General features: G+C 39.3%; 1 protein-coding gene across 1 annotated transcript in view; it reads left to right on the top strand.

Annotated features, from left to right (window-relative positions):
- Positions 1-11066, top strand: part of DOP1B (DOP1 leucine zipper like protein B) — a 227720-nt gene extending 216654 nt beyond the window's left edge. The window contains exons 34-37 of the mRNA XM_089677928.1: positions 2841-2896; positions 6522-6680; positions 7171-7300; positions 9634-11066. Of these exons, the coding sequence (XP_089534054.1) occupies positions 2841-2896; positions 6522-6680; positions 7171-7300; positions 9634-9888 (600 nt within the window). The 3' untranslated portion in view covers positions 9889-11066. The remainder of the gene's footprint in view (positions 1-2840; positions 2897-6521; positions 6681-7170; positions 7301-9633) is intronic.
- The last annotated feature ends 2516 nt before the right edge of the window (positions 11067-13582 follow it).

The raw sequence follows: 13582 nt of genomic DNA, 5'->3' as shown, positions 1-13582 counted from the left end.
TCCTCGTATGTCTCATGCAAAAGAGAAATAAAGAATATGGTGTATTATCCCAGGGGTAAAAACAGCTTTAATGTGCTTCCATAATGCACTCACATGTCATATAATACAATAGCGCTTTAAGATCTGTCAAAAATCTGCAGCTTGCAGCTAAAACATAGCGGTGGGTGTGTGTCCACACACCTTCAGTACTCGCCGTATAGTAGATAGGATGCGCGGTGACGTCACTGCCCCTCCCCACACAGGTTTCCAACATTATTGCAAAGACCTGATCTACATACTGAAGGAGAGCATATCTGTCTTTGCTGGACACATTTGGGACAGTACTGCTGCTTTCTTTACAGCAGTTTTTTTATTTTTATTTTCATTTATAGTATATTTATTCTCTTGTGGTTTACAGATGGAATAGTTGCACATTTATATAAGGATGGCACATATAGTGATTTGACAATATGACACCATTGTATCAATTTATTTCATTCTTATACCTTTTTTATCTCTTTACTCACATCAGTCACTTTATATTTATTACTTTTATATTATTTTATAAGCACTTTGCACTTTTTGATGGTATTAGAGCGCGGTAATTATTTAAATATTTTGTTTATAAACGCACATTATAGGAAAGTGGGCATATTAACCAGCGATCTAATACTCATATTTTTTTAAGTACACCTCAGTGGCTCACAAGTTTATTTATTTGTTTTTACACATTACAGTGAGATATTCTTTGTTCACATTTCATGCCTGAGGATTGCAACCACTTTAAACTCCAAACTTTCTGCATTGATTGGTATCTTACACAGTAGAACTCTCTACTGCTATTAAATGACGTGGAACAGAATTCTAGAATTGGCAACTGTAAGATACAAAATGGTCTGCATAGTTAACCAGTTGAGGAATTAGTTGTGCTACATACTCCCAAAAAAGAAAAGTCAATGTTTAATTTGGAAATTATGTTGCAATGCTTTGAACCAGAATCATAATTTTGTCATTTTAAACAGGTCAAAGAAGAATAAAATATATAAGTTTTATCTGCAGTAACTATTTTATTTAAAAGAGAAGTATGAGGTTGGGAAAAAAAACCATTTATACTCACCTAGGTGGGTGCAGCAACGATGCAATACCACATTTGTCCTTTGATGGCTCTGCAATGGGAACTGAGCATGCCGATCGACAGAAGTCAGACAGGTAGCTGTACACACTGGACGAAAGTCAGCCGGTTTATGTTGAACCTGTCGATATTCAGCCCGTGTGTACCAGGTGCATATTGAAAATGAATTGATTACTAGAATTAGAAAATTCTCGTAAGACAGAATACAACTTCCTGAATACAACTTCCTGCGATGGTGTAATGTATGTATTGTAATCTATTCTTTCATTTCCAAGCATGCACGGTCTTTGTCACTCTATTTTTTACGAACGAATACTGCACTGATTAAATGAAAATCATTTGTTCTGTTATTGTAGGACAAAAATTTTTGTGCTTCTCCCTTCGGATAGTTTGCATGAACTGTCGTAAACACCTCTTGAAAGCTGTGTATGAATGATCAGATTATCGGACGATCGCTATGAAAGCACTATTTTTTGTCCCATTTTCTCATCATGTGTACTTTAGTCCCTGGCTCACACTGGGCAGTGGAAGGAGCGGAAACTGCTGGCTCAGTCTCCCAGCGGTTTACTGAGAGGCTAAGCCAGCTGCCAGTCCAGGGAACTGGGTGGATGCCAACTGTAGAGTGAAAATGGGAAACAGGAGTGCAGAACTAACTGTAATTCATATGAGAAGTACAGCCAAAATAGCTTTGGTCATATTGCTCCTTTGAATAACTGATCAAAGTGTAAAATAGTGCATTTTTTTAGTTTTGCTACTTTTTTGTCTATCAGTTTCATCGAAAAAAAAATAGTTTCAACAAAACATAGCAGCAAAAGAATGCCTTGTTTGTTCCAAGAAATTATATTTGTGTCACTTAGTTATCTTTAGTAATGACAAAATAATCACCAAATAAACAGAACCAAAGCAGAAATGTAAAAATTGCTCTGGCCAATAGGAGGTGTACAGGTGTGAAAGCTGAAGAGGTTAAGGGAGCATTCACACCTGCAAATGCACCCTGCTGGTGGTGACATAGGAAAACCCCAGCGGAGGTTCCTGCGATTAGCTGCCAGTAGGCAGCCCCATTGAAAGCAATGGAAGGCTGCTGGAAGTCAAAGCTCACTCGTATGTAAACGTCCATGCTGTGATCACATGCGAGTGATTGGCCCTGGGCGCAGTCTGCCTGTGTTCAGGATCGATCACTTTCATGTAATCTCAGCATGAGTGATTACATGTGAGAGGGCATGATTAGCTGCGAGTGCCAGCAGCTGCCCATTGCTTTTATCAAAGCTGCATACTGGCAGCGTCCTATTTTTTTTTTCAATGGGGCTGCCTACGCGCAGCCAATCGTGGGAATCCCTGCTGGGGGTTCTCACATGTAACCACCAGAAGGGTGCATTTACAGGTGTGAATGCACTCTAAAATGGAAACAAATTGTTCTGTACACCCATTGTTGCTTCCTGGATACTATTTGGATGTATTATTAGCCTCTTTTATGTTCACTGGCTCATTTTAGATGGCCAGCATGTAGGATGTCTGATAATCTAGCATCCTTATATCTTTTATTAGGTTCATTATTATATCTGGACCTTCACACTCCATTTTCAAGTTCACATCTTTATGTTCCTCTAAGCACTTTCCTTTTAAACACATCAATTTCTAATCTGTTTATGACAGGGTCCTGTAACCTTTCAGATTTCCTGAGCTGTTGTAAATCCTGTAAATTCATGCCATGGTATATTCCTGCTTTCAGATACACGTGTTTGTTCAACTACAAGAGGATTTGGTGGAAGAGGAGACAACATCAAAGTAAGAGATGTCAGGGTTATGCTCATTTATTCAGTTGCCAGATAGGAATATCTTGTATGCTGTAGGCCATGGAAGGGAGAATAGAAGATTTATACATGAAACCTCCTGCGCTTAAATGGATGTACTATCAAAGCCGCTAAACACCCACCTTTATACCAAGCTTACCGGGCTTCACCTACACCTGAAATATTGCCTCTGGGTGGACTGTCCCCTTAAACCTCATTTATATTGGGTCGCATTTATAAAGATAAAACAAGAAATGCCTGCATTGCCCATAGCTTCTAATCCATCTTCTTCTATTAATAGAGCTAATGGTGCAGCGCTAAAATAGATAGACAATACCAGTAGATACATATAAAGCTAATAAAACAAATGAATAGACAGATGGGATGCACATACAAACAGCCAGACCAGTGAACTGAAACCGGTGAAAAGGCTCATAAGACACTCCAAGAGCCTGTGAGCAACTCTGTGGACATATATCAGGAATCACAAACTCATCTAAATGTGATCTAATCAATATAGTGGTAATGGTGAATTAATAAACAGTCCACTTCAAACACAAGTGAAGAAAAGCTTCACATTCGTGAGAGTGCCACTGGTGTCAGAATCCAATAGTGGACTGAGTGCCTCCTCACCTCCTTGTAATGACCACAAGGGCCAACACGCTGTGTGGTATATACCATGTATCCACAGGAAAGACCTTGTCTACTGGACTGTCTTATGTACCACTCCGGGGCTGTTGTCATCTAGATCTCCTTCAGTCCCTCCTTAGCTTGTATTTATCCAATAAACAAGCAGTATTATGCTATGTAGTATGCTCATTCATGTCTCTGAGCTGACCCTGTGGGGACGAGAGGTAGTGCCAAGCTAAGGAGGGACTGAAGGAGATCTAGATGACAACAGCCCCGGAGTGGTACATAAGACGGTCCAGTAGACAAGGTCTTTCCTGTGGATACGTGGTATATACCACACAGCGTGTTGGCCCTTGTGGTCATTACAAGGAGGTGAGGAGGCACTCAGACCACTATTGCATTGTGACACCAGTGGCACTCTCACGAATTTGAAGCTTTTCTTCACTTGTGTTTGAAGTGGACTGTTTATTAATTCACCATTACCACTATATTGATTAGATCGCATTTATATGAGTTTGTGATTCCTGATATATGTCCACAGAGTTGCTCACAGGCTCTTGGAGTGTCTTATGAGCCTTTTCACCGGTTTCAGTTCACTGGTCTGGCTGTTTGTGCATCCCATCTGTCTATTCATTTGTTTTATTAGCTTTCTATGTATCTACTGGTATTGCCTATCTATTTAGCGCTGCACCATTAGCTCTATTAATAGAAGAAGATGGATTAGAAGCTATGGGCAATGCAGGCATTTCTTGTTTCACCTTTATAAATGTGACCCAATATAAAAGAGGTTTAAGGGGACAGTCCACCCAGAGGCAATATTTCAGGTGTAGGTGAAGCCCGGTAAGCTTGGCATCTTTTATCGCCAGGGTCACCCTACTGGAATCCTCTGGTCTGCCACATAATCTCATGGGTTTTCTTTTCTGCTAGTTCCATCTCCATTATATAAAACAAAAGGGAAACCTAACAAGAAGAGTTCACCACTGTGCAGAATGGAGGCTCACAGATTAGCGCTGCAATTTGGCAGCTCAGTTTGACCTGGAACATTGTCTGCATGGAGTTTGTATGATCTCCCTGTTTTTCTTCTAACCTTTCCCTTTTCTGTGGTTCAATTTTACGTTCTATGCAATGTGCCTGCTAAAATATAGCATAATAAGAATAATAAATGTGGCAAACGGACAGGGCTGTGGAGGATTCATGCTGAAATCTAGAGTTCCCAGAAAATACCAGTAGCAGATGGGCATTCAATAATAGGTATTCAATATGCCAACGTCTTTGTAAACCTGGAATATCATTTTTTGGTAAACTGATTTTCAAATCACTAAGGGGGCTGATGAATTAAAATTCCATTACTGGAAAAATTAATTGCTGCCTGTAGCAACCATTTAGAACCCTTGTCTCATTTTCAAACCTAAACTGTAAAAATAATAGAAGCTCTACAGTTGCTAAGGGCAAAAATAGGTTTCTGTACCTTTTCCTACCTTAACCGCATGCCGCCCAGCCACTGTACATATACAGCGGCAGGGCGGCACTCAAAGGCAAAACCACGTTTTAAAACGTGTGTTTTGTAAACAAATAAGGGGCGCGTGCGAGGCGCGCCACCGCCCTATTTGTCCCGCGGATCACCGCCGCAGATGTCAGTCGCCGGGTCACAGCCGCACCTTAGCGGCTATATCCTGGCGATCAGCGGCAAACAGTGACAGAGAGCACAGCTGCAGTAGCTGTGCTGTCTGTCACTTCCCTGTCAGCTCGAGGATGAGCTGATCGAGAAAGAACAGTTTTTCTTTCTCGATCAGCCTTGTCCCGCCCAGCACACACCCCGCCCCCTAGTAAAACACTCCCCTCACTCCTATAACCCTTCCCTGCAAAATAAAGTTAACCCCTTCCTCCCCATTGCCATTAGTACAGTGTCAGTTTTTTTTTTTTTTGCACTGATCACTGTATTAGTGTTTTTGGGGATGTCAATGACCCCAAGTCAGTACCCCCCAATGTCAGAATGTCCCGCCATAAGTCGCTGGCATAAGTCCCTGATCGCCGCTATTATTCGCTGATCGCCGCCATTATTAGTATAAAAAAAAAACTAAAAATCCCAGTATCTTTCCCGCCATTTGTAAACGCTATAACTTTCACGTAAACCAATTGGTTTTTTTTTTAGCACAGACGTCGCAGAATGCATTTTGGCAGAAATTTATGACTAAATTTGATTTTTGCATTTTTTTTTTACTGGACATGTTTTATAGCAAAAAGTCCAAAATATTGGTTTTTTTTTGCTCAAAATTGTCAGACTTTTTTTTTTCATAGCGCAAAAAATAAAAATCGCACAGGCGATCAAATACCACCGAAAGAAAGCTCAATTTGTGGGGAAAAAAAGGATGTACATTTAATTTATGTACCGTATTGCATGACCGCGCAATTGTCCATTAAACTAGCGCAGCGCTGTATAGCAGAAAAATGGTGTAAATTGCAGTATCTATACCATAGTTTGTAGACGCTATAACTTCCACACAAAGCAATCAATATACACTTATTGGGATTTTTTTTTACCAAAAACATGGAGCAGAATACATTTTGGCCTAAATTTATAACCAACTTTGAGTTTACTATATATTTTTTATAGCTGAAAATAAAAAATAGTTTTTCTTAAAAATTTTTGGCCTTTTTTTGTTTATAGCGTGAAAAATAAAAAGCGCACAGGTGATCAAATTACACCGAAAGAAAGCTCTATTTGTGTGAAAAAAAGGACGTAAATTTCGTTTGGGTGCAGCATTGCATGACCGCGCAATTATCAGTTGAATTAGTGCAGCGCCGAGTAGCAAAAAGAGGCCTGGTAAGGAAGGGGGGTAAATCCTCAGGAGGTCAAGTGGTTAAATAGGCCTGCACACAAGGTCATTCTATTAGACTTTCAGAAACATGGAAGGTCCCACTTTCCCTAGTAAGCATATACATTGCATTGTGTGTCCGGTTATCATTTTCATTAACTCTTTTCGTTCTAGGAATAGCAAGACGAACAAACAGAAAGCTGCCGTGGCAGAGAGCAATGGGCCTGTGTATGTGGAGATCCAGCAGAACAGCTTGGACATGTATTTATCTGCGTGCAAGTTCCTGGACACCACACTTTCCTTTCCCCCAGACAAGATGCCACTCTTTCAGATGTAAGTTCGCTTTGGACCGTGTTGGACTTCTTCTAGGGACACTATCTGCATGACGTTTGTATGTTCTCCCTGTGTTTTGGATTTCCTGCATTTTTCTAGTTTCCTTCCACATTCCTGAAATATAATGAGGGTTTACCCAGTGCCTGATCAATTTGGAGTTAGTCTGTATACTGTATGTGCATGATTATAGACTGTGCTAGAGACATTAGAGCAGCCTCTCTCAACCTTTCTACCTGTCAGGAACTCCTGAAATAAGCTAGGTGAAAATATTCCTGAGTAAGCCGGGACAAAAAGGTGACAAACTGATCGCTGTTTTCTAGTCTTTCAAAGACCTACTTGCTAACTTCTATTCTGGTAATTTCCACTAGAAAAGGTACAAGTGGGAGCATTATGTTATCTCACTGTGGGAATCAGGCTGCTTGGTACAAGGAGTACTGTCTATTAATTATTGATGATCTGGTAATTTGACTTTGTTCTCATTACTGTGCAGGTACAGATGGGCGTTTGTCCCTGAGGTTGACACAGAGGCCTGTGTTATCCCCACAGAAGTGGTAGAGAACCATCAAGAATGCAAACCTCATGTTGTTCGGATATTGGAACTCATGAAGTTCCGGTTTGGGGTGAGTATTTACCTGGGAGCTTCCATACCTTCTTACCCTATAGAAAAAACACAACTTGGGACATTTATCCGACCAGCCATTGGCCAGGGGAGGAGGATCAGGTAAGTATAAATACTTGTACATCCCTTGGACAGAAATGAGAAGTCAACCCTTGCACTGCGGATGTAGCCTCATTGCAATGAAGGACTTCTTTTCCCTGATTTGAGCTTTAGCCACTTGACTCCACCTTTTGACAAGGGCATTTTTTGCTATTCAGCACTGTGGTGTTAACTGGCAGTTGCTTGGTCATGCAACACTATGCCCAAATGAAATTTGTATCATTTTTTGCACAAATAGATCTTTCTTTTGGTGGTATTTGATTGTCACTGTTTTTTATTTTATTTATGTAAACAAAAAAAGACCAATAATTTAGAAAAATATGTTCTACTTTCTAAGATATATCCAATAAAAAAAAATTAAAAAATTAAATTTCTGCATACTTTAGGTCAAAATGTATTCTGCTACGTGTCTTTGGAAAAAAAAAATCCAATAAGTCTATATTAATTGGTTTGTGTAAAAGTTATAACGTCTACAAACTATGGTGTATATATACTGGAATTTTCACAGCTATGATGCTCTACTGGTAATGGTGATCAGTGACCTATAGTGGGACTGTGATAGTGTGGCTGGCAATCTGACACTTACTGAGGCTGGCTGGAACGTACACTGACTGACACTGCCATCACTAGTGACACAAATACAGTGATCAATGATAATACTATACACTGTCAATTAGAATCAGAAAATTTATTGCCATTTTACAATAACAGTCATAAAATGAAACACAGTTGTAGCTCCCTCCATAAATACACTTAACCAAAAACAACATAACATTACAGTAATGACAATGGCTGGGAAGGGGTTAACATCATGGGACAATCAAGGGGCTAACTGTGTGCCTAACAAGTGTAATATGTACTGCTTTTACTAAGAGATTTTGCTGTATTTTCTCCCTGCTTTTCAGGAAGAAGAAACAGACAGTGTGTTTGTAAACGCAGGGCTCTGTGCTGTGATTGAACACAGCTGTTCAGCAGGTTTCAGCCATAAATCATTGGCTGAAAACTGCTGCCGTATCCAACCACAGCGCAGGTCAGCAGGGGGTGCACGAATGCATGTCCCAAACCTGGAAGAGAGACGGCAACATATTTTTATGTTACGCCAAGCAAGTGAGCCAAGTAAGCAGCATTTCCTACAGGAGTGGTCAGCAAAGGCAGCTTCTGTATTTCCTTTAACCTCCCTGGCGGTATGATTCTTTCCGATTTTTTTTGCTGAAAGCGGTACCATTTTTTTGCATGGAAATATGTACTTTTTTATTGTAGGCTGTAATTTTTAGGAATAACTCCCTGAAATCTGTATGAACAAGAGTCTAGTAAACATCCCGGGTATGATAAAATTTGAAACACGAAATCATAAATTATAATTTAATAAATAATCATAAAAAATAATAATATAATAATAAATTTAATTCAATAATATAATCAAACCAAAAACACTGAAATTTGAAATACAGAGGCAAATTCGCACATCACTGAGCAAAGTCGCAAAATCGTTTTCAGTGTCTGATGATGAATTTCCCCCACGAATCATTATCACTCAATTCTGCAAGTGGTTCTGATTTACTATCGCTGTTCTCTAGCCGGTCTAAAACCGCTTTTGACGTAAAGGGACGCTTTTTGGACGCCATGGACATTTCTAAGTTTCCAGGCAGAAAGAACAGTCAAAATGCAGGCAGGGCGCCGGACAAAGCAGTAGGGACAAAATGTATGTGAAATGCATTGAAACAGTAAAAATGACATTTTTTAAAAATTTCAAATTTCCCGTACGTCCTGACGTCACAGGGACCGGAACACAGAAGCCGGATGCCGGCATCGGCCGGAGGAGATGGCCGGGGACGCTGCAGGGGACACATCGCGGGAGCGAAGGACAAGGTAAGTGCTGCAGGGACCCCCAGAGCAACGCCGCATGGTAACCCGAGTGTAGCTCGGGGTTACCGCTCTTGGTATAGAAATTGTACCCCGAGCTACACTCGGGAATACCGCTAAGGAGGTTAAAAACGACTGCATGATTTCTACCATTATTCTGCCATTGTCATTTTTCTAATGCAGGTTATTGATTTATTTTATTTTAAGAAGTCAGGAAAGAATTTTCTCTCTTTTCAAAATTGTGAGTAGTTGGAGAAGGGATGGGGTGGGTTGGATAAACAAGAAACAAAGATATACTGTACATGTCAACCTGCGTAGACAAAGTGCTTGTATGATGTAAACAATACTTGTGCCCTTTCTCTCTACTCTCAGGAACATGTCGTTGAAGACTCCAGCTTTAAGAAGAACGAGTTCCCTCTCCTCAGTCTCCATTCTATATCTAAGATCACCCAGCTCATGCCATTTTTCCGGACTCTAAGTTATGTGTTTAAAGCAAAGGGAAAAGGTTCGAGCTCAGCACAAGGTCTCTATGTCTCTGTGGAATACCCAGTAGAAGACACTACAAGGGTGATGAAGGAACTTGAGGAAAACGTGGAATATGACTTCTTGGAGAGCATGGGAAATTAATCAGATGGAATCCATGTTTTGCTCCCACGTGGTAGCCTATAACTGCGACTTTTTCTAAAATCCCTAAAGGTTTCCTCATTGAGATAACCTGACTTAATGAGAAAACTTCACTGTTTGGAACATTCCTTTCCAAACTGTGAAGAAACAATATTTGCTTGTTAGATAAGAATATAAATGTAAATATATTGAATTTTAATGTGAAAGATGATGCGGAGGGACATTTTAGGTTAAATAATGCTGTGAAAATCCACAAGATAGAGGAGGCACTTGTATATCATTGTGTGTGATATATAATATGAAGGTACAGAAACATACAGGTGTGGCCTAAAATAACCAATGGGATTCTTGCTTTCATTTTTTTTTTTTAATCTACGCATGAAAAACGACAGCAAAAGTCTGGTTGCTGTGAGCAATTCAGACCATTGCTTCAGTTTGTACACATACAAACCATTATATTTATATACATACATAGGCCATAAACCAAGAGGATAATAGCTGGGGGAAAATAGTACTGTATTGGGCCAGGTTGTCACCTAGGCTGAAGATATTCCAAGTACAGAGTCGTGGGAAGAGAATATTTTAGCATGATTGCTAGACCATTTGATTATATTCTTTGCCATAGGAAATTAAGGGAACCATTCATTTACTCATAAATCAATGTACATAATACTGCAGCTGACAGGGAGAAAAAAATTGTGATTTGCTGCAAGTTGAGTCTGATCCATTCAAGGTGAGCGTGCCAGTTGTTTTACCTGCTTCACACAGAAAACCACAAAATTCATAAATCTTAGCAAACAGGGTTCATGAATCAACGTGTAAGTCTATGGACCATACAAATTAGCACACACATTAAAAATACAGCAATTCATTTGTCAGATGGATCCAGTTATTGTCAGCTCAGTTCGATCATCTATTTTCACAATATGTCAAGATAGCAGCAATACTCGGCTATTACTTCAAGGACAGGTGGATCGTCCTCACCAATGGCTACTATAACTGGACAGTGCTGGTCTAGAATCCACATCAGTTTCTGTAAAATTTCCAACATTCCTACTATAGAACTGTAATAGTCTGTAAGTTATTCTTCCTAATTTGCACTAATGTTTCAAGCATTGCAGTAAATATTATGACACCAATTTGATGTTGGTGAAAAAGAAGCTAATAAAATTGTCCCAAAGTTCTATGTATGTTCTTGTATACAAATAATATTGTATTTAATCACTTGCTGACCGGGCACTTGTACCCCCTTCCTGCCCAGACCAATTTTCAGCTTTCAGCGCTGTCAAACTTTGACTGACAATTACTCAGTCATGCAACACTGTACCCATATGAAATGTGTCCTTATTTTTCACACAAATAGAGCTTTCTTTTGGTGGTATTTAATCAGCACTGGGTTTTTTTTATATTTTTTGTGCTATAAATTAAAAAAACGACCAAACATTTTGAAAAAAAACCCACATTTTTCTTTGTTTCTGTTGTAAAATTTTGCAGATAAGTAATTGTTCTTCATAAATTTTGTCCAAAATTTATACTGCTACATTTCTTTGGTATAAATAACTTAAATCTGTGTATATTATTTGGTCTTTGTGAATGTAATAGAGTCTACAATCTATGGTGCCAACCACTGAAAATTGATCATACCTGATGTACCGATGTCCTATCTCATTTCTTGAGACACTAACAAGCCAGGACAGTACAAATACCCCCCCAAATGACTTTTTGGAAAGTAGACAGTCCAAGGTATTTAGTCAGAGGCATCGTGAGTTTTTTGAAGTTGCATTTTTCCCCACAATTCTATTGAAAAATTTAAGATTTTTTTTTATTTTGTTCAACAAAATTGTTATATTAAAAGGTTATTTCTCCCACACGGCATATGCATACTTGCAACTACAACCCAAAAACACATTCTGCTACTCCCCTGGAGTATGGGGATACCACATGTGTGAGGCTTTTTCACAGCCTAGCCACATAGAGGCCCAACAATGCAAGGAGCACAAATTACACATTTCATTTCCTGACTACCTATTACACTTTTGAAGGCCCTGGAGCACCAGGACAATGGAATTACCCACAAAATGACCCCATTTTGAGAAGCAAACACCCCAACATATATTCTGTGAGGCATAATGAGTCTTTTGAATGTGTAATTTTCCACAAGTTTTCAGAAAATGTGGAAAGAAAATGAAAACTTTTTTTTTTTTTTTTACACATTGTTGTCCATTTATAAAATATTTCCAACACATAGCACGTACATACCAAAAATTACACCCCAAAATACATTCTGCTACTCCTCCTGAGTATGGGGATACCACATGTGTGAGACTTTTCCACAGCCTGGCCACATAGAGAACCCCAACATCCAAGTAGCACCTTTAGGCCTTCTAGGGGCAACAATTACACATCTAATTTCTTGACAACCTATCATGTTTTTGAAGGCCCTGGAGCACCAGGACATTAGAAACACCCACAAAATTACCCCATTTTGGAAAGCAAACACTCCAACATATTTTTTGTGAGGCATAATGAGTCTTTTGAACATGTCTTTTTTTTTTTCCACAAGTTTGCAGAAAATGTGGAAAGAAAATGACTTATTTTTTTTTTTAAACAAGTCAATTTATAAGATATTTCTCACACACAGCATGTACATACCAAAAAGTACACTCCAAAATACATTCCGCTACCTCTCCTGATTATGGCTATACTACATGTGTGATAGTTTTCCACAGCCTTGCCACATAGAGCAGTGTTTCTCAACCTTTTTTCAGTCAATGCACCCTTTAAAATTATGGACAATTTCAAGGCACCCTCTAAAATTATGGACAGTCCCAAGGCACCCTTTAAAATTTCTGGACAGTCCTGAAGCACCCCATTCTAAAATGTAAAAAACTATTCTAATATTTTTATATAAACGCAGCAACATCCACACATGGACACCCAACATTAGAGGATTTATTCTTCCAAATCAAATACACTTTTTCACACTGGTCCTGACTAGTATTACAGTGTTTCTCTCAGTTTTACTTCATCACTGAGCTATTGTGACCCCAGCACTGATGGAGAGGGGCAGGGGAGGGTCAAATAAGGATGCTGTGCAAGCAACTGACATCTTATCAACTGATGATGTCATTGGTTGTCAGGATGCCGGTGGCTAGACGGTTGTAATGGCGTACAATGAAAACCTGTGGCTTTGTGTAACTAAAGGTCAGGCTTCTTCCACCCGCTGGCTTGTATACAAGTTTTGTGCAACTTTTAGACATTTTGCCAAGGCACCCCTGAAGAAACCTCAAGGTATCCCAAGGTGCCTGTTCACCCTCTTTGAGAAAGCCTGACATAAAAGAGCCCCAACATCCAAGAAGCAGCTTTAGATGTTCTTGGGGCAAAAATTATACATCTAATTTCCTGACAACCAATCACGTTTTTGAAGTCCCTGGAGCAACAGGAAAGTGGAAACGTCCACAAAATGGCCCCATTTTGGAAAGAAAATACCACATTGTATTTTCTAAGATTCATAATGAGTCTTTTGAACATTTCATTTTTTTTTTCCACAAGTTTTTGGAAAATGCGGAAAGAAAATGAAAATTAATTTTTAACAAAGTTGTCAATCTATATTTCTAAAAAAACAGCATGGACATACCAAGTATTACACCCCAAAATACATTCTGCTACTCCTGATTATGGGGATACCATAAGTGCA

The sequence above is a fragment of the Staurois parvus genome, unplaced genomic scaffold (genome assembly GCF_062004578.1).
Source record: "Staurois parvus isolate SC_StPar_1 unplaced genomic scaffold, SC_StPar_1.0 ptg000195l, whole genome shotgun sequence".
In the NCBI taxonomy this organism is placed as follows: domain Eukaryota; kingdom Metazoa; phylum Chordata; class Amphibia; order Anura; family Ranidae; genus Staurois; species Staurois parvus.
Note: the sequence above shows the minus strand (reverse complement) of the source record. Positions and strands in the feature narration are given on the sequence as shown.